Source organism: Lepidochelys olivacea (assembly GCF_965140295.1).
Source record: "Lepidochelys olivacea isolate rLepOli2 genome assembly, chromosome: 3".
Lineage (NCBI taxonomy): Eukaryota > Metazoa > Chordata > Testudines > Cheloniidae > Lepidochelys > Lepidochelys olivacea.
In genome coordinates, this window is record NC_140413.1 from 104,693,377 (window position 1) to 104,717,101 (window position 23,725).

Sequence of the window (23,725 nt, forward strand, 5' to 3'; positions counted from 1 at the left end):
ACGCACTCGTGATGAAATGTTCTCTGAGCTCATGCTGTCCTGCCACACTGAGAGCACAGACGAATGCGTGGAGGCAAATAATGTCAGAGTGCAGAAAAGCACAAAATGACTGGGAGGAGAGGTGGCGGGCTGAAGAGAGTAAGTGGCAGGCTGAAGACAGGGCTGAAGCTCAAATGTGGCGGCAGCGTGATGAGAGGAGGCAGGATTCAATGCTGAGGCTGCTGGAGGACCAAACCAGTATGCTCCAGTGTATGGTTGAGCTGCAGCAAAGGCAGCTGGAAAACAGACTGCCACTACAGCCCCTGTGTAACCAACTGCCCTCCTCCCCAAGTTCCATAGCCTCCACACACAGACGCCCAAGAATGCGGTGGGGGGGCCACCGGCCAACCAGCCACTCCGCCACAGAGGATTGCCCAAAAAAAAGAAGGCTGGCATTCAATAAATTTTAAAGTTGTAAACTTTTAAAGTGCTGTGCTTAAAGTGCTGTGTGGCATTTTCCTTCCCTCCTCCACCACCCCTCCTGGGCTATCTTGTTATTCATCCCCCTATTTGTGTGATGAATGAATAAAGAATACATGAATGTGAAGCAACAATGACTTTTTTGCCTCTGCAAGCAATGATTAAAGGGATGAGGGAAGGGTGGTTAGCTTACAGGGAAGTAGAGTGAACCAAGGGGTGGGGGGTTTCATCAAGGAGAAACAAAGAGAACTTTCACACCGTAGCCTGGCCAGTCATGAAACTAGTTTTCGAAGCTTCTCTGATGCGTACCGCGCCCTCCTGTGCTCTTCTAACTGCCCTGGTGTCTGGCTGCGCGTAACCAGCAGCCAGGCGATTTGTCTCAACCTCCCACCCTGCCATAAACGTCTCCCCCTTACTCTGACAGATATTGTGGAGCACACAGCAAGCAGTAATAACGGTGCGAATATTGGTTTCGCTGAGGTCTAAGTGAGTCAGTAAACTGCGCCAGCGCACCTTTAAACATCCAAATGCACATTCTACCACCATTCTGCACTTGCTCAGCCTGTAGTTGAACAGCTCCTGACTACTGTCCAGGCTGCCTGTGTACGGCTTCATGAGCCATGGCATTAAGGGGTAGGCTGGGTCCCCAAGGATACATATAGGCATTTCAACATCCCCAACAGTTATTTTCTGGTCTGGGAATAAAGTCCCTTCCTGCAGCTTTTGAAACAGACCAGAGTTCCTGAAGATGCGAGCGTCATGTACCTTTCCCGGCCATCCCACGTTGATGTTGCTGAAACGTCCCTTGTGATCCACCAGAGCTTGCAGCACTATTGAAAAGTACCCCTTGCGGTTTATGTACTCGCCGGCTTGGTGCTCCGGTGCCAAGATAGGGATATGGGTTCCGTCTATAGCCCCACCACAGTTAGGGAATCCCATTGCAGCAAAGCTATCCACTATGACCTGCACATTTCCCAGGGTCACTACCCTTGATATCAGCAGATCTTTGATTGCATTGGCTACTTGCATCACAGAAGCCCCCACAGTAGATTTGCCCACTCCAAATTGATTCCCAACTGACCGGTCGCTGTCTGGCGTTGCAAGCTTCCACAGGGCTATCACCACTCGCTTCTCAACTGTGAGGGCTGCTCTCATGTTGGTATTCATGCGCTTCAGGGCAGGGGAAAGCAAGTCACAAAGTTCCATGAAAGTGCCCTTATGCATGCGAAAGTTTCGCAGCCACTGGGAATCGTCCCAGACCTGCAACACTATGCGGTCCCACCAGTCTGTGCTTGTTTCCCGAGCCCAGAATCGGCGTACCACAGCATGAACCTGCCCCATTAGCACCATGATGCATGCATTGGCAGGGCCCATGCTTTCAGAGAAATCAGTGTCCATGTCCTGATCACTCACGTGACCGCGCTGACGTCGCCTCCTCGCCCGGTATCGCTTTGCCAGGTTCTGGTGCTGCATATACTGCTGGATAATGCGTGTGGTGTTTAATGTACTCCTAATTGCCAAAGTGAGCTGAGCGGCCTCCATGCTTGCCTTGGTATGGCGTCCACACAGAAAAAAGGCGCGGAACGATTGTCTGCCATTGCTCTGACGGAGGGAGGGGCGACCGACGACATGGCTTACCGGGTTGGCTTCAGGGAGCTAAAATCAACAAAGGGGGTGGCTTTACGTCAAGGAGTATTTCAGGCAGGACTTCACGGAGGGTTCCAATAAGAAATAGTGCACCTAAGTTATTGTTCTTATTGGAACAATGAGGTTAGTCTGGCCTCTGATTGATACATGGCTAGATTTACCTTGCTGCACCTTCTCTGAGAGTGACTGCAGCGTGACCTAGAGGAATGAGTCCCCTAGACAGGGGAGGGGGGAGAAGCAAATGAGTACAAAACAAATCTGGTCTATTTCTTGTTTTGATCCACTCCATCTATCTTTTACATCTTTGGCTGGCAGCAGACGGTGCAGAAGGACTGCATGCCATCCACATCTCATGGCTGCCCAGCAGAAGATGATGCAATAGGACTGCTAGCAATCCGTATCACCTGCCTGCTCACCATAAGACGGTTCAATAGGACTGACTGCAGGACTAAAGAGAATGACCTGGTCGAGTCACTCCAAATTTAGTCCCTGCGCCCATGTCTGCCCAGGCACTCCTGGCCGACGTGGCCAGGAGCACCTCGGACATGACAAGGACGGCTACCAGTCGTACTGTACCGTCTGCTGCCACAAGGCAATGGGTTGCTGCCACTGTGTAGCAATGCAGTACCACGTCTGCCAGCACCCAGGAGACATAGGGTGACGGTTACCTGAGCGGGCTCCATGCTTGCCGTGGTATGGCGTCTGCACAGGTAATTCAGGAAAAAAGGCACGAAACGATTGTCTGCCCTTGCTTTCACAGAGGGAGGAAGGGAACGGGGGCCTGACGATATGTACCCAGAACCACCCGCGACAATGTTTTAGCCCCATCAGGCACTGGGATCTCAACCCAGAATTCCAGTGGGCAGCGGAGACTGTGGGAACTCTGGGATAGCTACCCACAGTGCAACACTCTGGAAGTTGACGCTAGCCTCGGTACTGTGGAAGCACTCCGCCGAGTTAATGCACTTAATGCACTTAGAGCATTTTCCATGGGGACACACACACTCGAATATATAAAACCGATTTCTAAAAAACCGACTTCTATAAATTCGACCTGATTTCGTAGTGTAGACATACCCTAAGGTGCCACAAAGACTCTTTTTCTTTCTGTAGCTCAGTTTGCCTCTATGTAAAATGATGCCTTTGAGGCATTTGACGAGGTTTACTTTACCTACCTTGCAGTCAATATTTAAGGCTTAATGAATATTTCCAAAGTACTTTTAGATTCTTATATGAAAGGTGATCTAGAAATGCAAAGTATCAGGTTTGGTAAAATAAGATATGGACTCCTATGGACAAACTCTGGATCTAGATCTCAAACACCCAACATTTGGAGATGTTTGAATCTGTAATTTTAGTTTGTCCCACAATAAAAAGAATTTGCAAAATTCAGATACAGCCCCAGGTTTGGATTTTGAACAATTCCAAGGCTTTTGGTTAGGGCCCATCTCCAGAAAAAATAAAATCGAATCACAATCTTCACCCAAACCTCTACGTTCAGATCTACGTGATCTGAACCCAAAATTTTTGAGGTTTAAAAAAGTTTGGTTAACTTTTTATTTTGTTGCCTTTGGCTGGGACAAGAAATGGAAGTGCTGAAATTCCATAAGAGAGGCCAGTCTCATGGTATTTCTGTCCCAGATGAAACTAGGAAGTGCTAAAAGTCTTGTGAAGAAGTTTCAAGGACTTATTGGACTACCCAGATTAAAGAGGTTCAGATAAGCATCCAACACTCTGAATGCTTATTAAAACAAAAGAGCCAAACTTTTGAGTTTCACCATATCACTACAAAATACTTACCTTATGCCCCAGCACAGAGATACCTCCAACTGGAAATGACACTTAGCTTCCAAATTGGTTTGGCCCCTCCCTGCTGTGGATAGCAAGAATAACCCCAAAACCTAAAATTCATCTATGGACTTGCTTTGAGCCTCCTATTCATGAAAGGGGAATTAGGATTCTGTAATGTTGTCTCAGCACGGACAGTTCTGTTTTCTACTAAAGCTCCACTCTAAGCACAGAATATCTGTGTGTTTCTCTCTCCACTCTCTTTAAAGGAACAGACAAGTTTTAAGAACAATCCTATTAAAAAAATGTTCTTCCCTACATTATTAATGACAAGGTGGATGTGGATTGAAAAGTAAATTCCGCTTACTGTCATTTATGCTGTTTGTTTAGTTTTTGCACTTCCTTAAGCTTAGAAAATGAAAGCCAGAGAGCGTTTATATATTTTCATGCACTAGTAAAAAGCTGCAATTTGTTTTATGAACATTGCAGGGGAATGTTTAAAACTAAACACGGACTGTTTTTGCTGCAATTTTAAAAAAAATCCATGCAAATGTTTATACCACTATATAGAGTTGTAATTTTTTTTTTAACATAAATCCTGGGTTTATGTCACCCGATAGTGTCCTTTTAATACAGGAGTTTCCAAATGAGGAATTGTTTGTTTTGTCACCTGACCTTCTGTTACTTGATAAAGAAGGGAAAGGGTGTTTTGATGATAACATTGAGGACACTTTCCTAATTACTTAAAGAACCGGGAGAAGGGATCATTAACATGATAAATGAAAGCTGTGTTAGCTGTTATTACAGGGTATGTGGATTTTTCCTCAAAGGGGGAAGGGGAAAACCATTTCCTGTCACACAAGTTGCAATCAGCTGTAGATCATATTAACTTGCAGCTTTAAAATAAAGATCCTGAGTATCCTATCCTACAGACAAGACTGAAGCAGTGAAGTGAAGATTTCATATGAAAAAAATACAACACTGGTTGAAAATGCATGTTACAGCACGCATAACACCCTCTCCAAATAACATACAGGCAACTGAATCAAAGACCTCACACCTACTGTTTGCCTGAAGAGGGCTTTAATAACTAGCCAAGTCAAGTTCCCCATGACGGCTGAAAAGCATGAAGAGAAACAAACCTAGTTTTGCCTTAAATTTGGATTTAATCTACTCCCTCTTGGATTTCTGTGACTTCATACATTTCTTTCCTTCAACATGTATTTGCAACCCACTCTTCTGCAGGACTTTGGATTCTTTTAAAACCTCCATTGCTATTCTTCAGTTCTGTGATCCCATTTCAGATATCCCAGAGAAAATATATTTTGGGGGAAGTCCAGTATAGTTAGTGTTTTTCAGGAGTGTCAAGGATTGCATGGGAACATGATGAGTTGGAAGTTGAGCTGTTTCAAGCCACTGTCACCTAACATGAGATGATGTATCTGGGAGGAGACACCACTTGGCACAATAAGGGGACAGCATTCCAAAACCTGTCACAAAAACATTGGCACAGTAGCAATTAAATTAGCCAGACAAGGAGATGAGCATCTCCTTTGCAGGTAGTACCCTATGTTCACAAGCAGTTGCTTTGTGTGCTATAATTAAAAAAATATAAGTTAAACTCTGCATCCAGCCAATAAAGGTGCAGTACCCTAATTTTTCAAAGACTGATATCAAGGGCATCGTGTCCTGTATGGCCCAAAAAGGAAAATATTTCAGATTTTCTAAAATTCAGCAGATCTGCTCATCATCTACCTCTCTCTGACAGGTTCAGAGCCCTGATGATTTCTTCATGTCCTCCTCTAGATTGTAGGAGTTATGCTCATCCAATCAAAGAACAGAAAAAACGGATGTGACTTACATGGCCAATCACAACTAATAAGCACCCCTCAAACTTTGAGCATAGACCAGGGGTGGGCAAACATCTGGGAATAGAAATTGTATGGCGGGCCATCAATGCTCACAAAATTGGGGTTGGGGTGTGGGAAGGGGTGAGGGCTCTGTTTGGGGGTGCAGGCTCCACGGTGGGGCCAGAAATGAGGAGTTATGGGTGCAGGAGGGAGCTCCAAGCTGGGGTGGAGGAGTGGGGTTCAGGGGGTGGTGAGGGCTCTGGCTGGGGGTGTGGGCTCTGGGGTGGGGCTGGAGATGAGGGGTTTGGGGTGCAGGAGGGTGCTCCAGGCTGGGATCGAGGGGTTCAGAAGGTGGGAGGGGGATCAGGGCTCGGGCAGGGGGTTGGGGTGTGGGGAGAGGCTCAGCGCTGCAGGCTCTGGGCAGTGTTTACCTCAAGTGACTCCCGGAAGCAGCAGCATGTCCCTTCTCCGGCTCCTACACAGAGGCGCAGCCAGGCGGTTCTGCATGCTGCCCCATCCACAGGCACTGCCCCCGCAGCTCCCATTGGTGCGCCAGAGGGCGCCATAGGAGCTGGGCCATTGGAGCAGGTAGGAGCTGGAGCGGGGCCATGTTGTGGCTTCCAGGAGCTGTGTGGAGCGGCCCCCAACCCTGCTCCCTGGCTGAAGCACTGGCAAGCCCTAGACCCCACTCACCAGCAGGAGCTTGAGGGCCAGCTTAAAATGGCCCGCAGGCCGTATTTGCCCACCCCAGACAGTGATCTGTTCACAATCAATCCAGAGAGAAAAAACAAAAAAATTGGTTCAAATTTACTCAACAAGTGAGTTTCAGGACAATGTGACCTGTGCATGAACATTCAACAATCCAAAGAGGGGGCCAAATGCACTGACTAAATTATTTGCTGGTAATTATTTCATCAGTTGTAACTCAACTATGGTAATATAATATTTTGAATGTTATTTAACATATTGACATAGTCACAACCAGGTGGCCCCATTTTGCTAGGCAGACTACAAAAGATGTCACAAATGAGAGTCTCTGCCCCAAAGACTATTATGCTATACCACTGTTTTAGAGAATCTCCAGAAAGACAGTACAGATGCTCCCAGGGTTACGCAAGACCCAACTTACGCAAATTCGCACTTACAGAAAAAGTTCCATAAGCCAGAAATAGGATTTTTGAAATTTTTGCGTAATATACAGGTATACATTTCCGACTTACTCAGAATTCAAGTTACGCAAGGCTTTCCGGAACGGAATGATTCCGTAAGTTGGAGGGCGCCTGTACATAGTTAACATGTCAAGCATTTCAAAAAGGATCTGGGGATGTTCTCCCCCCAAAGACTTTTATAATTGTTAATGAGAAATGTTTTGGTATAGTATATAGTTGAAAGCAAAGAGTTTATTACTGGTAGCTCTGGATTCTGAATTAAATGCAAAAGGCAGGAAAGTCTCATGTGGATTTCCAAAGATATTGAAATCTACAAGATACCAATACAGCACTTATTTAATGTGTTCTGCTGCAGTGTGTAGTGTTCTCCTGTCTAATATTTAATTTTTATGATCATAGTATATTCATGGCAGGTAATATCAGCAATTTTCTTAACTTATAAAATATCACTCTGATCAAACTGGTAACATTGTTATCAGCACCAGGGCAAGGTTTCAACCATATTTAGAATGAAAATCAATCTGATTATTTTTAAACCAAACCTCAATTATGTGTTTTCCAAAATAGCAACAGACAGACCTTAAAAGGGTCAGAGGTCCAATTGGGATGTTTGTCTGAATGTTCTGAGGTCTGCCAAGCTGGAGTGGAAACTTTGCAAGTAACAAGTTGTCTTAAAATGTTTTCTGAAGCTTCCTGATTTCTGTCACGCCAGAAATTCCAGGAGAGCAGCCTTTCTTCAGAACTTTGATAATTCTACTCTGATCTTGAACCAGGAAGTGCAGAGGTACAAGAAAAAGACAGACAATGCAGAGAGAAAATGAACACTTTCTCAAAAGCTTGCAATAGGTTTAAAATCAAGTTTTGGATTACATCTTATTTTAACTGAGCCTGTTCACTTATCCTTAAAAAACTACAGGTGTCTTTTAAGTAGTGTGAAAAATCCATGCTGCACCCTTGGACACAGGTAATAAGAATACACAGCAATTTATCTACTGTTAGCACTTCCACGTATGCTCCTGTTTATACTATGGGAGAACTTTGGAAGGTGAGAATTTTGGCACAGTACACTAAACAAAGACAAGACTGTAGTAAGGGTGATGTAAATCTAAGCTAAAAGTTTGGTATGAATTGACAGAGGCTTTATCGATGCTGGAGAAATTAACTGGAGTAAATACTGATTGTTCCCCCTTAGCCAATTAAACGCACCTGGAGTCCACACTCAAATGCACTTCAATCAGTTGTCACAGGGGCCACCACTGCAGGATGTTACCTCCAGAATCTATAGGGATAAAGTGTCTCCTTAGTTCACCAGCTATCACCTCTCTCCCTCCTGCCATGCCTCCAGAAATGCCTCCTGCAACCATTTTCTCTACTCCACCAACAACTCCTCTTTCCCTGCTTTTGCAGGCCCTGATTTGCATAACAGAGGATAAGCATAACATGGCCAAGGGCATGCTGCAAGAAACCAGGGATAAAAGCTGTATATGAGTCAAAGGTGTGTTTAGTAGACCTGATTTATAGATGTTAGGCACTTTCCTAGAGCATCCTTGAGGAAAATGAGTAGAACATTGTTTCTGAGTCAATTAGTTATTTGAAAATTAACAAACCCACTTTCCCTCCAGGAAAGGAGGCAAATAATCTCTCCTCATTATACACTCAAGTGCTGTGCAAGCCAGAAAGAAGATATCACCAAAGAAAACTCAGAGGTGGTTTGAATGCATAAACAAAATCTGTTCATTTAAAAAAATGGTACTAAGACTGTAGAAAAGTCAATGTCTGGTGTGGAGGTTAAATTGTCTTTGTGTAATATTGATTTACACAATCATTTTTTGGTGTTAACTTGCACTGCCTCTTCCCTTTGTTAATACCACCTCCATATTGCCTTTATACACTTAGTGCACACGCCCATATGCTACCTCAGCACTGCAAAACAGAGAAAGATGGTAGGTAAGGAGCTCCCAATTCAGGAAATCTCATTTAATTGAGATAACAGTTTTCGGAGGGAGTGATAGGCCACGTACGGGGAGAGCTGATGCGTGTTACTCCCTTCTCCTCTGTGTTGCCAGTGGCACTTTGTTTTGAGAGAGAAGGATACAAGCAGTTCCTCATGGCTTATTAACCTCCTGAGGGGCACATGCAGTATTCAAGTGTCAACCAGTATCCTACAGTCAGGTATTGGCTTTGTATGTACTGTATTTATGTATGATGTTGCCCTCTAACAGCTGCCAAACAGAATGGATAAAGGACCTACTAGCACTGTCAGCTAACGGAAATCTCCTTTAGCATAAGTAGCCTGTGTTTTTGGAGCTGAAGAACCAGGGTAAATGTTGCAGCTTCACAGGGAGTGAATGTGTGTGTTTACACAATAATTGTGCTCCATCTGCAGCAAAAGGATTCCTCACCTAATGTGCCGGGCAAAACTTCAATACAGTGTGGATGTGCACCCCTTAGAGTCATACATGTGCTGCTTTTGTGGATAAGCATAAAAATATCCATAAGGTGCTAGAATTATTAAATCAAGAGCATAACAAAGTCCCAGGTGATGTTTTATAAGTATAAAAAGACATTCCTGCCCATATTTCAGTTTCATTTCAAACCTGCACATACTTGTCAAATCCTCTCCTACATGTCCCTTTGCAGCCACATAATGTCAATATTTTTCTTTTTTTCAAATCAGCTGCTCATTCTACAGACAAATGCCCATAGTCCTATGGTTGCAGAGAAAAGAAACCTGCGTAGATACCTTATGAACTGAGTTCTCTGTGTATCATAACTCATTTTATTCTAAGTACAAGCAGGTATCAATAGCCCATTGTGTTTCAAAATCCTCCTGTGATCTATTCCAAGACCTTGCACCCAAATGAAAACAAAAAAATGTATATTCCGTATAACCTTCATTAACTAATGTAAAACCATCATCCTTAACTCAGTCTGGTTATTGGGGCACATAAGACAGGTCATAGTTATTTGCACTATTGGTGAGTTGAAGACAGAATTTTTGCCTTAAATCTAAACTCCTTCACTTTTGCTGTTTTAAAATCAAGCTCGTTGTGTTATTTAAGCATCATTTTGTCCCTCAGTTTCATTAGATTTCTTTTTGGCTTAGAAGTGAAGAGGGGAGAAAGAGAAAATGCCACTGACATTACAGATAAAGCAAGGAGCCCAAAATGTAAGCCCTTTACAAGAATGTTCAAATCTTGGATACTCAGCTCATGCCTATATGCGAGCATCCAAATGTAGGTCTTGGACTTCATGTTAAGAACCCACTTTTGAAAATTCAGCTCCTAGCACACATTACGAATATTACAGATTCCCCCTTATTAGAATGCAAATACCTTCAGATGGGATTCATGGGTTATTGTGGATAAATTTTCCCAAAATTCACTGTGATAGAATATAGTTCTGGAGCAGAAAGGCAAGCGCTGTCTAAGGGATGCAAACTGCCCCCAGTGTTTTCTTGAAACTCCTATTGAAAGCCATGAATGTTCTACACATGCCATAATATGGCTCACAAGTGACAGTGAATTTGAATGAAATTGTCCTGGGTATTAAGAAAACATTTCATGATTCACACTGCTCCAGTCTAGTGTTTTTTGTGTGCTATAATTACCTATGTTGTAGACACAGCCTCAGTTTCTACTGCCAATCCAAGGAATAATGTACTCCCTCAAATCAAATCCGTTGCTGCTGTGATGCAGCTAGACACACACACTCTCCATATCTGCTTCTCTCTACTAGAACAATCTCCTGTGCAATGGAATGGTGTGACTTAGGGATTCTGTAACTCATACTCAATGTCCTCAGCAAAATATATATTATCTTTGTTTGCTCATTTTGTGCCCTTCAGTAGCCCTGAGGTTTGGTGGCTATTGGATCACATGAGGAGGAAACTCCACCCAGAAAACTCCCAAAATGTAAATTTTTAACTCCATTCCTGACATTTAAGCCAACACAAACCTGTGAAATGTGTCTGTTTCTTCGCAGTGCCAATACAGACTTTAGATACTAATTTTAGAATATTATAAAGACCTCTCTAAAAAGTGCCAGGAAAGTGTTTTAGATACATATTTTTAATATTCATAAGCATGAAAAGGTCAAATTTCACAGAAGAACCAATGCTCAGCACAGATAGCACAAAATGGCAAGAGATGCCCTCACCACATGCATGTTTTCTAAAATCTTCTCTACATAACAAATTCAGTGATGTACAGTGGAATTGCTCATCTCAAATAATGATAGGCATGCCCTAAAAAGAACTCTCCATTTTCAGCCAATCCCCTGTAAACCCCATCTTTAAAAAAAAAAACATGCTTACCCCCACCTGCCTCTAACCACTGCCCTATATTTTCCTTTGGCCTCTCAACTTACAGTGACTACAGAGGGAACATTGAAACTGACTACACATGAAGTGCTGTTAAATACACAAATTAAACAACTTTAATTTCTCTAATAGTAAACTTAGCTGTTACTCCTAACAATACTAGGGTAAAATAAATGCCAAACTAAGTCTCTTCCTTATGAAAACAATTTCATTTTCCTTGTCAAATTCATCCATATAGGAAATTCTAGGGAAGCAAAATCATTCTGGTATTCACTAAAGAGAGCATATGACTACTGTACAACTTGAATAAAGTATGTTCCCTTTTAAATGTTCCCTGGCATCAGTTCTGTTTTTTTTTTTTTATTCTAAATTTAACTTCTTAGCATCACTGCACAGGGATTGGGTATGGGGAAACACCAAACAATATGACAGAGTAGGCAGCCAATTTTACCGTTTGTTTTTTTTTCAAAATGGGTCATGCACTAGATTTTGTGCACTGAAAATGTATCCTTAGGTGGGTTTAGGCTGCTAGTGAAGTTTTGCGTTTTCTGATAATTTATTATCACAGTGATCTCCAGCAGATTGTATTGCAGAGGCTGCACACAAAAAAATAAACATCACAACTTGGAAACTCATTAAGAAGCCGTGCTGAACTTTTATAAGCGCCAATTTCCGGGTGCATATAATGAAGAGCATGCAATCTTGTTCCAGACCATGAGAACTGAATTCTGATGATGATTCACAATGGACACTCCAGGGCAACTCATCTTACCATGGGGATGGCATAGAGTCTAATGGCTCTGGTTCACTTACTGTTTACCATCTAAGAGCACTATACACACTCATTCACTACCCACATGGGAAAGAGAAGAATTTAATTTTTTTTAAAACCACACACAACATTACATAAAATCCAAGGAAGATGTCATTAAAGAGGACAGTGTTGTTGCAGCTGTGTTGGTCGCAGGATCTGAGAGAGACAAGGTGGATGAGTTAATATCTTTTACTGGACCAATTTCTGTTGATGAAAAAGACATGCTCTTGAACTCCACAGAGCTCTTCTTTAGTTCAAAAGCCTGGCTCTTTCACCAATAGAAGCTGGTCCAATAAAAGATATTATCTCACCCACTTTGTCTCTCTCATTGAAGAAAACAGTGTCAGTCAGTATTAGATTGATCCAACATTAGATCCCAAATTGGGTGCACAAGGTTTCCCAACAAATGTGGGGGAAAGAGAACTACAAACATGCTACAGCCAGAAAAGTTCATTTAGAAACTTAATATCTAGATCTTTTAACTTCTGAGTTCAACACATACTGGCTTCAGTTCTGTTCGGAAAGAGATCGAGTAGACCAGAGGGTCTGATTGTCACATTTCCAAATTCAGAATGCAAAGTATATTTTCATTGTAATCCAAAGGGATATAGAAGCATGAATGATTAACAAAAGCTGGGAGTTTCATTTTGTCTGATTTCCTGAAGTTTACCTTGCAGCATCAAAAAAGTTGGTCAGGTTTTTGTTGATTGCGTGCCTTATCTGTTTTGGAACTATCCATCTATCTAAAGAACATGGCACTAACAGTGCTGGTACAATTATTCCAGGACAATGCAACTCATATAATGAAAAGATTTAACCTACCCAAAGATGACAATTCTACGTCAAATAACCCTGGACCTAAAAAAGCTTTTTGTGGGTCTTTCAGTGTATAATAATATTGTCCCAATATAACTGTTAAGTAATATGAGCAAAGAATACTTAGAACTGGAATAACCAACTATTTTATCTCCTGGATGTGTACAGCCTTTTACTAGCAAACAGGAATCCCAAAGTGACTCCTGGACCTGTCACTTGTTGTACATCAGTGAAGTATATCAGCAGGTGGAAAAAAAGTCCTTACTTCAAAAGAGCTTGTTGCTATATTTATGTATTTGTTGTGTATTTGCATTATCATCACACCTAGGAGCCCCAGTCATGGACCATGGACTGCTGTGCTAAGCGCTGTACAAACACAGAACAAAAAGTCAGTCCCTGCCCTGAAGAGCTTACAGTCTAAATCCCGTCTGACCTAAACTGGTAAAACAAGTGCATGTTAGCCTCTCCATTAAACACCATAAGGCATCATTCAGAAAGTTGAAACCTCAGAAGATCCTTACTGAGGATTATTTCAACTTCAGCACAGCAAATCCCTCTCATATGTACTTAGTTTGGACTTATTCACCTTCCAAAAGAGCAGTGAAAGTCAAATTTAAGTATTTCTCTTAATCCTTACACAAGTTTTGCCAGTAGGACACATTACTATTCACATGGGGTATTTATGTGAGCCCCATTATTGTTGTATCTGAACAGTACTCCTATTCTTTAATGTGCTTATTCTCGCAACACCTCTATGGGGTAGGGAACTGAGGCACAGAGAGACTAAGTGACTTGCTCAAGGTCATACAGGAAGCCTATGATAGAGCAGGGCCTTGAACTCAGGTCTTCTAAGCTAGTAGCTTAACCATTGCACCATAATTCATCTCTGTAATACACCTATACACCGTGACTTCTAAAGCTAAAGTATAACTTGTGCACACACACTCCTAAGAGACAGATTTTATTCCTGAATCTGAACAGCAAAGAATGCAGCATTAAGAGTATTGTGGTTTCTTGCGAGTTTCAGAGAAGACTTACAAAATTATGAAATTTTCAATGTTTTTTTTTTTAAACAGTAGGGAAAGTTGTCCTTGAGCTCCAGCATGATGGTTTTTGTACTAATTACTTTCCACAGATACAACACACTCAGGGGAAATTGGCACCAAGAAAAAGGTGAAAAGACTGTTAAGCTTTCAGAGATATTTCCATGCATCCAGGCTGTTGCGTGGAATTGTACCACAAGCCTCTCTGTACTTACTGGATGAAGACTACCTTGGACAAGCAAGGGTAAGAGACATCTCCAAATCCCCAATCCTTGAAAATATCTTGTTGAAGAACATCATTTTATAACTTGCTTTTCTGAAAAACAAATGGGTGGATGAACTGGCTAAAATTACCCACTCTAATTTCACCCCCCAACAAATGTACTACACTTTCCCATGGGTTTTATGCTCATAGCATTAAGGAATGAGCATCAGAGTGACAAGGAAATGTTTAGACCGGATGCCAAAGTTCAAACTTAGCCAGCCCAAATTACAATCTGGAATTGTTAAGTGATGAACATATATTTGTATGCCTGAAGGATCCCTAAGTGAGTTACAAATGTAAGCGGATATAAAACTATACATAGGATTAATTTCATCCACCAAGGGAATGCAGCCACCTCTGCAACAATTATTTAACAGTTCATAGTAACACTACAGGACAGTTTAGGCTAGAAAGTGAAGAATGCTACTTGAAAAGAGAACTCCTAGTATGCAAAATACAATTACCTGATTCTTCAACCCTTACTCACACTGATTAGCATTTACCCAAATGATTGGTCCTATTGATGTCATTAAGATTACTCACATGAGTAAGCGTTGCTCAGTGCAAGAAAGGGTCACAAATTGTGGCCCCCACTTGGGAATCTGGATAGTGTTAGGTGCTGCAGGAATAGCATGACAACATAGAATTTGCCATATTAGGTCATGCAGCTGATCCAGGTTCAAAAACCTGAATGCACCTACTCAAGTGTGTAAAGCTGTACATGGTGGGTGGTACTGCTGGACTCCTCTCCGAGACTGCATACAGCATGATATTAAAGGTTATTCTTGTGTTTGCTTGTTTGGATAGTACAGCTAAATTTTTAAGAGGGCATATCTCTTCTAAGGAACTAAGACAAAATGCAAGAATCAAGTCCTCAGGAGAACTCACATTGTATGAGTATAGCAGGGTGGTCATCAGCTTCTGCCCTGAAGGGCTTGAAATCAGCCCTGAGAGAGGGCTGAGGCTGGGAGAGGGCTGCTGCTAGAGAAAGCAGCAAGCCTCTGCTGATTGGGGAAACAGCCACAGCTGTGGTCACGCCCTAGCTGGCCTTTATAAGAGGGCTGTGGGCCAGGAGGAAAGAGCCTCTCTCTAGATGTTGAGAGGGAGGGGCCTGACTGCTGGAGCTGAGCAGGGTATCGATCAGCGGAGCGGGGGAGCTCTGGCCTGAGAAACCCCCAGGCTGCAGACCTTGATGAAGGCCTAGGAAAAGGGTACTGGGGTTGCAGAAGTAGCAGGTCCAGACCCTCCTTGCTGATGATGAGTGGCAATTATACTGCAGTCTGCCCCAGGAAGTAGGGGCTAGATGGTGACTGGCAGTAGCCAAAGACTGATGTGAGGTGGGGATAGAGGTTGGGGGTCCCCTGATGGGGGGAGACCCAGATCTGTGGGGGTACTGCTAGGGGGCAGCACCCCAGCTTGAAAGGGGCACTGGGGTCTGGAAGGGACTCGGAACCCAGCAGCAAGCAGGACACTGGCCTGCAGAGGCTGGAAATGATAAGTCCCTGGATGACCAGCAGGAGGTGCCACAGGAGCGAGTCCAGCCCCATCAAAACGAGTCACTTTGAAAAATTCAGAGCTAATTTGGGGCAATAAAGGAAGGCTGCAAAAAGTTGTACAGCAATGGACCTGTGCAAAATAGCAAAATGTTTTCTTTGATTTTTCACATTTTTCCTGCCTCAGCTTCACAGTCTGACATAAGTCATTTTGCTTTTCATGTTTGCATTTTCAGCACATGCTATCCAAAGTGGGAATGTGGGATTTTGACATTTTCTTGTTTGACCGTTTGACAAATGGTAAGTCATAAAAAAGTAACAACAACAAAAAACCCAAATATTTGTTGTCCTACAATCCATCTCATACAATTATTCTAGGAATTCTTAATTATTTTGCTAGACTTTTCTTGTATTTACATACATTTAAATGGGAATTGTAGGGTGCTCAGCTCCTTACAAGATCACACCATTAAACATTTTCAGAACATTCATAATTGTGTTATATTTAAATGTATCCCATATCTATAAATTTAATTTTTTCATATTTGTCATGGCCACCTTTTATTTATGTATTGTAAAATGGTAATTACTTGTTTTTTTTTAAATGGCACGTTCCACTGTGAAAAATGCACAAGTGCTTTAAAAAAATCTGTTGTTCATTTCAGATCATTATAATGTGCACTGGCCCTATATAGCCCACCTACACTGGGATGATCCTCCCATGATCAGCTGCACGAACTTCAGGGCCAGACTCCATCAGCCATGAATTTTTATTAATATAAAATGGTTTTGGTCTGACTTATGTTTTATTTATATTATTTGTCAGGATAGGATATTAATTCTTCTCTCATTCAGTAATGCCATAATTATGAATTGCCAGTAAAATGTGTGCTAATGTCTATATTTGATTCTATACACACAACCACACACAAATCTAGACAATGAAGTAGCACAGGTCAGTTAAGAGTAGAGGAGGGATTCAGAGCCTGGTGGGGAAGGGGGAGGTATGACCACCCTATCCCTTCCACACTGCTAAATGGGAGGGTCTTCCCTATTAGATGCTAAGTAGATTGGGAGTAGAGGCAGAGCCGAAGTATGAAAAAAGTTGGGATTCACTGATTCAGAGGATTACTTATTAGCCCTCTGGCAGTAGAAATTATGAGGAAAGGTGTGTAAATGACAAAGAAAGCAAAAATGTAATTCTGCTGACTTGCTGAAATTACATTGAATATACTGCATTATCTTCCCGTGCTACCATCGTATAGCACTATAGCTGAAGGTTCAAGAAAATGTCTTTCTGTCCTTTTGACTAAAATCTGTTTCCTTTTCATACATTCATTATCCTTCAATCCTGAATCACAAACAGTGAGAAAAGACTCTCTTTAAACCTTTCCTTATATCGCTGTACTTCTGTATAATTTAAATTTTCATTCAGTTCCATGAACATTGCAAATGGATTATTATAGAATTACACATACTCTTCCTAAATAGCTTGCCAAGATGAATACCAATGTAGGGCTCAATTCTGCCATTATAACCTGTACTGAACTCTTACTGAAGTTAGTGTGAATTTATGGGGGGATTGAGTCCTTGCTAGGTTGAAACTCATTTTCGCTGCATAAGATTGCATTGTTACTGTCAGATCCAATTACAGCAATGTGCTGAACTGGATGCATGGATTATTCATATGTTTGTACATTCATTTAGGAAATAAAAAAGTTCAACTAATTGTAAACTGCTGACTTCTCTGTAATTTGTTTGGCTTTTAATACTAATTAGCTTTGGCCATGTACTTAAGTAATTGAGATGAACTGACACTATAATTAGGGCTTCTCATTATTAGGTTTTAACTGGTAAATAACAATAAAACACTTGCAATTTAAAAAAAATGAACTTGATGTTTATCAAATAAGCACTGGAGAAACACCAGAAATGGTTACTAAGTAATCATATTGATTTCACTCCTTTTCCAGGGCAGTGTGTTTATATAGGCTCCCTGGCTTGTATCTAAGGGCTTGTCTACATGGAACAGTAAACTGGATATGGGGATGTGATTTCTAAAGCACACTAACGTGCATTAATTGGTCCATGTAAACCCTGCTGGTTTGCACTAAAGGTGTGCTTTAATGTAGTGCTGTTTGAAACAGTACTACATGTATATACAAAGAGAGCCCTGAAAAACCCTGTTTTTTGGACATTTATATAGAACTCAAAAGTTACTAACATTTTGGAAAATGAAATTAATAAACCCTGAGCAATAGAAGCCCTAGATATAGTTCACTGGGAACATTGTGCTATGTTCAAGTGCTAAAACCATCAACCTCATTATCGGCATAGACTCCTGAAGTGGCCCTTGTTTGTGAAGTTCACAGTTGTGCTCATACTGAGAGGTTTCCTTCCTAGTAGGTCTCTTCTGGGCATTGCTTTGTGAATTCATTACAGGTATAATGCAGAAATAGGAAAGTGATTTCCAGTACAATATAAACTACACATAAGAGAGAATATCTCAAAGGTGAATTCCACTGACATTGTCCATACAGGACCAAATTCTGATCTTGCAAATACATTGTGATGAATAAGTAACTTTGTGCATGGGAGTAAAGTTATGTGCAAAAATTAGGGTTGCCAACCCTCCAGCATTGCCCTAGAGTCTCCAAGAATTAAAGATTAGGTCATGTGATGAAACCTCCAGGAATACGTCCAACCAAAATTGACAGCTGTAGCATAAGTATTGGAAGGATCAGCTCTCGAGATTGAATCAGTTCAGACCATTAGAAAATAAGCAAGATCTTGTTTGTGCATGGTTGTCACTGCATTATTTATCCGCTGTTAAAATAAGATAACAAGTGTTCTATATTTTCAGGAAACAGCCTGGTAACATTGCTGTGCCACCTCTTCAATGTGCATGGGCTTATTCACCACTTCCAGTTAGACATGGTTACATTACATAGGTTTTTAGGTAAGTCCTTTCTTCAACTTTATCGTCAAGGCATTTTACAGCTTAGGTAGGATGCAAACATGGCGCTGTCTTGCTTCAATTATATTTTATAATATTGCTGACATTTGCGATATTATATATATATTCTTGCAAATGTTAACATTTCTGTAAAATACACTAACTTTACTATACAAGCAATAAAGTCTCAGACCAATTGAAGTCAATGGTGAGACTTCAGTGGACTTTGGATTGGTCTCTAAACCAGTCTTTCATCAGCGCAGATAAAACTGAACTACTGATTTTTAAAAAAATCAACCACCTTATACTGAGCCACACACAGACTGCGTAGGCCCACACAGACAGAACCCCCCCCACACACACACAGTAGAATCAATCCAAATACATCTCAGTGGAAATGGAACTGTAGTGCAGTGTTGTTGTTTTAGTGATTTATAGAGCAGCTAAGAGCCTATTTACAAAATTTAACAAATTATATCAAGCTGTCTACACTGGATAGCACTGATGATGAAAGCCGCGGCTGCTGCTGCCACTGCCAACAGAAATATTAGCCCCCATGTTGTCAGGGTACCAAAGAAAGAAAGCCAAAAGACAAGTAAGTCCATTAATCGTGTCCTGTCAGAGTTTCAAAGGTAGTGTCCTGCCAGTGAGAGAGCGCAGCTGCCGCTCCTGGAAAGTGTAAACTCTGCAACAGTCAGAAGGGTACCACAAACACCAAAGTACCTCGACCTATTTAACTGCCACCACTGACTGTACAGGGTAAGAAGCAGCCTCTCAGATCACTCAATCTGAAATGATACATGGCTTAAAGAATTATCATCAACACCTTCAGATGTGTATATTTGATATATAGTCATGCAGTGCTAGCTATAAAAAAACCGTACTGAAATAGTATATACACAGCAGTAATTGTCTCTAGCAACTTGTATAAAAGACCAAAACCAATAATTACAACAAAGGCCCTATGCCAGAAGGAATTACCAGTGAGTGATTCTCTTTTGTGCCACATATACATACTCAATTCTTAGCCTCACATGAGGTGTCTCTGTCCCAGTCAGTACAATGTGCATTCAATCCTTCTGGCAATTAATAGCTAGGGAAGTCTCATGCTAGAGATTTCCTTATCTCCCTGATACATTTTGGAGACCCGAGTTGCCAGGAAAGCCATTCAATAGCAATGAGTCAATGCCACTGGAATTTTGCTTCTGATCCCACTCCCAGCTTAATAGGACATCGTCCTCAGAGAGGAGGGTGATTTGGACAATGTTATAATACAGCCTTTGCATATACAATGTCACTTTGCCCTGAGATGGCACAGTGGATTGCCTGGTGTTGAAATGTGCTACCACATGGCACAACCAAATTTCAGGAGCAAATCTCAGTGATTTCTTGTGCCAACAGGAGCTGAGAGAAGGCTGTAAAGTCAGATCTCAATCTTCCAGGTGGAAAGTTAGTTTCTAGTGCTGGAATTGCTAAAACAAGAGGGACTGGGATTTTAAAATGCAAGGATAGAGATGACTAAAAATATTCCAGGAATTTCCACTTGGATTACCAAAATACTGTATTTCTGAGGCCCTGCCTAAAGGACATGAGCACACCTTTGTCCATGGATAATCAATCAACAACTCCCCCCACCCCCCTCGACCGACCCAACCTCCCGCCTCCGCTGTGAAATAGGTACTGCCTTAATGACATATTACTCACATACCACAGCGGCCTAAAATAATTACACTCTACTGTGTATAATTTTGCCTCCCTTGCTCCCACCCTTATTTTACTTCTAAATGAGAGCCTTCACTAAGGCAAGAAAAGCTTGATTTATGAACTAGCCCAGAATCCTCTAGGGCCTCACAAATCCTTTCAAGCAATTTTTTTTCCTCCAAAGGCATCTTGGTAAGAGTGCTAAGCCAGGCAAGATGTAGACATTTGAAGAAAATCCCCAGACCCCTGAGCATAACCCCAACTCTTGTTTTAACCCAGTTTCCAAGAGTGATCATGGTGTTGAGACAGATAATCTTTTCCCTGTTTTGCTTTCTAGTTATGGTTCAAGAAGATTATCACAGCCAAAACCCATACCACAACGCGGTCCACGCTGCTGATGTCACTCAAGCTATGCACTGCTATCTAAAGGAGCCCAAGGTAATAACAAATGAAAACAATAGGACTTTGCACTGACAGAGCTTGTCAAATAGGAGTTTCAAATCATTGTACCAAGATAGATAAAATAGCTATTTTGTAGATGGGGAAAATAGTTAAGCCACTTAAACTCACCATGACTCAAGCTTACGCAGCTACTCAGTAGCAAAATCAGAAACAGAATCCAGCTGCCTGATTCTGATCTCACTTGAATTGGTGTAAACAAAGGGCAATTCTGTTGAAGTCAATGGAGTGTTACCCAGATATAAGTGAGAGTGGAATCAGGCCCTATGTTTCATGAGTCACAGTCCTCTAGACTAACCACAAGACCATGCTGCCTCTAAATGCACAGGATAGCTGACCTCTGGAATCTACAGGGCACATTTGTTTCTCATTGCAGGGCACCTTATTCAAATCAGAGCACGTTTATCATCATATTAGTAATAAATAACTGGCACTCAGCAACAGAAAGGCTTGGGAGCTTGTTCCAAATCATAACGAGAATGATCTTCCACTCTGCTTCTAAATGACATGAAAGGCATTTCAGAAAGGATTGTGGCCAACATTTTCAAACTTGGGTGTGTGAAGTTAGACAACTAAATCAGGTCTATTATTTAGGTGTCTGAATCTGGATTGAGATGCCTAACATTAAGCAGACAACTTTGAAAACTTTGGCCTTTGTACACTGATACACTGATAATACAGCGCTTTACTAGTAGTGTTTTCACTAACATTTTCAAGTAGTTCTCGATGGCAGAGTTGATGTTATACAGTATGTTACACTGGTAGTTTTATCTGTTTCTAAACTGGATCTTTGAGACTAAATATCAGTATTTTTGTAGAAGCTACCCTGTTTTTTTTAACCTGTTAACTGCTCATACTAACATAAAAACTATTATAATAAGGAGTCAGCATATAACCAAGTAGATTTTAACTCTTTTACCAGTACATCGACTCATGGGAGGGACACAAAGGGGAGCACCAGCTAAAGGGGGGGGGGAAACGTGACCTCCCCACGTGACCCCCCATGTGACTCCTCCGCCCCCCGCCCCCAACTCCATCCCACACTATTGGGGGGGCTCTGTCCTGCCGCTGCGCCGGCTCCCCCTGGCATTCAGCTGTTCTTCCTGGCAACCAGGTCCTGGAGTCACGCCCGGATGCTGCCTGGTGCAGCACAGCAGCTGCCTGGGAGGGTGCCTGGCTCTCCCAGGCAGCTGCTGTGCTGCACCGGGCAGTGTCCCAGGCAGTGTAGCTGGAAGCGGAGAGGTTCTGGCCTTCCAGCTCTGGCCCCGCCCCTTCCTCTCTCCACCCGGGCCGGCGGGGGCACTTGAGCCTGGGAAGGGTCACTTGATCCTTTGTGTCCCTCCCACCAGTTGCCAGCCCGACCCCGACCCCCCCCTCACAAAAAATGTTCCGTGACTAGAGCCGTGTGCGGATACAAATGTATACCTGTGGATGCGGATATCCGCAGATAGAAATCGGTATCCACTGAACCATGGGGCTCTCCTGGGAACCTCGGCAGTGAAAGGAGAAGATCATGGGGCCACCGGGCAGCCTCATGCCGGCAGCTCCTCCGGCACAGCTGTACTCTCTCCAGCCCCGCCCCCAGCTCTGGCCTCCAGCGAGGCTGTACAGATCCCAGACAGGAGAGACAGCTGCGTGGAAGGGCTGGGGGTGGTACAGCCGCTGCAGAGGCGCTGCTGGCATGGGCTCGTCCAGCGGCCCCATGTTCTGCTCCTTTCACCACTGCAGTTCCCAGGAGAGCCCTGCAGTGTTCAGCAGATACCGAATGTGTCTTTCCAGTACGGTATATTGGCAATAAATATCTTAATGGTACGGCGTACCTGACTGTACTGGCTTACTTGCACCACTGCATTACAGCCTGATAGTTTTGATAGATACAAACTGTGTAATGACCCATACCTGTGGATGGCTGTGTATAAATAGTTATCTCAGATGATAGCATTGTAAATTGAACTATAAAACCAAACAATTACATGATGTGGGAGTTGCTTTGATTTTCTTGCTAAAAGAATTGTTTGCCTGTATGTGCTAATGTTGTGGTCCATTTTGTGTGGTCCAGCTTGCCAACTTCCTCACCCCTCTGGACATTATGCTTGGACTGCTCGCTGCTGCAGCTCACGATGTAGACCATCCAGGGGTCAATCAACAATTTTTGATCAAAACCAACCACCACCTTGCCAGCTTATACCAGGTGAGACTGTGCTTGTGGGGGTGGGGGGTTTAAGATGGACTCAGGGCATTGCTGCAATGCATTTTCAGGTTGAGGCTGTGGTTTCAAGTCTAGCTAAATCACAAATGTTACAAGTTTGGCAATTTCAGCATAGATCCTCAGTACACATTTGTTTGCATCGCAAAACTACCACTGCAACTGAGCAATAGGGTGCAAATACAAATTTCTGTTCAGGACAGTATTAGTGCTGAAAAGGCAGCAAGGCTGGGAAGATTTCTGAGTGGGTGGGCTGGGGTAAGATTGTATGGATTTGTGGCTTAAAATCAACAGTCTTCTAAAAATTCCTTCCCAACCCCACATATGGCGATCAGTTAGACCCTGAGCATGTGAGCAAGAACCAGCCAGCCAGGTACCAGAGAGAGAGAGAGAGTGCTTGGTGCCACCTAAAGCCTTGGCCCACCCCTTCCATCTCCAGACATGGCCATTCCTTCAGAGGAAGGAGACCAAAACCAAACAAACTCAGAATACAGTGGGGGGTGGGAGGAGTGGGAAGAGAGAGAATCCCTTCCTGACCCTTGCGGAAGACCAGGTGAAGCCCTGAAGCATGAGATTTTAGGAACCTAAGATATAAACCAGAAGGGACTCCTGTGGCTGCTGAGCACTGCCCACCAACACCACAGGCAACTTTGTCATACAGTCCTACTCATAAATTTGTCCAGCTCTCTCTTAAAACTAATTAAGTTGTAAATCCATATTATTTATGTGCATATATCT

General features: G+C 42.6%; 1 protein-coding gene across 3 annotated transcripts in view; it reads left to right on the plus strand.

Moving 5' to 3' along the window:
• PDE7B (phosphodiesterase 7B) overlaps window positions 1-23,725 on the plus strand; it is a 275,590-nt gene that overhangs the window by 227,135 nt on the left and 24,730 nt on the right. For all 3 annotated transcript variants that reach the window (XM_084622855.1, XM_084622856.1, XM_084622854.1), the window contains 5 exons: window positions 14,000-14,151; window positions 15,902-15,965; window positions 18,529-18,624; window positions 20,660-20,760; window positions 22,841-22,972. In XM_084622855.1, coding sequence (XP_084478981.1) covers window positions 14,000-14,151; window positions 15,902-15,965; window positions 18,529-18,624; window positions 20,660-20,760; window positions 22,841-22,972 — 545 coding nt within the window. The remainder of the gene's footprint in view (window positions 1-13,999; window positions 14,152-15,901; window positions 15,966-18,528; window positions 18,625-20,659; window positions 20,761-22,840; window positions 22,973-23,725) is intronic.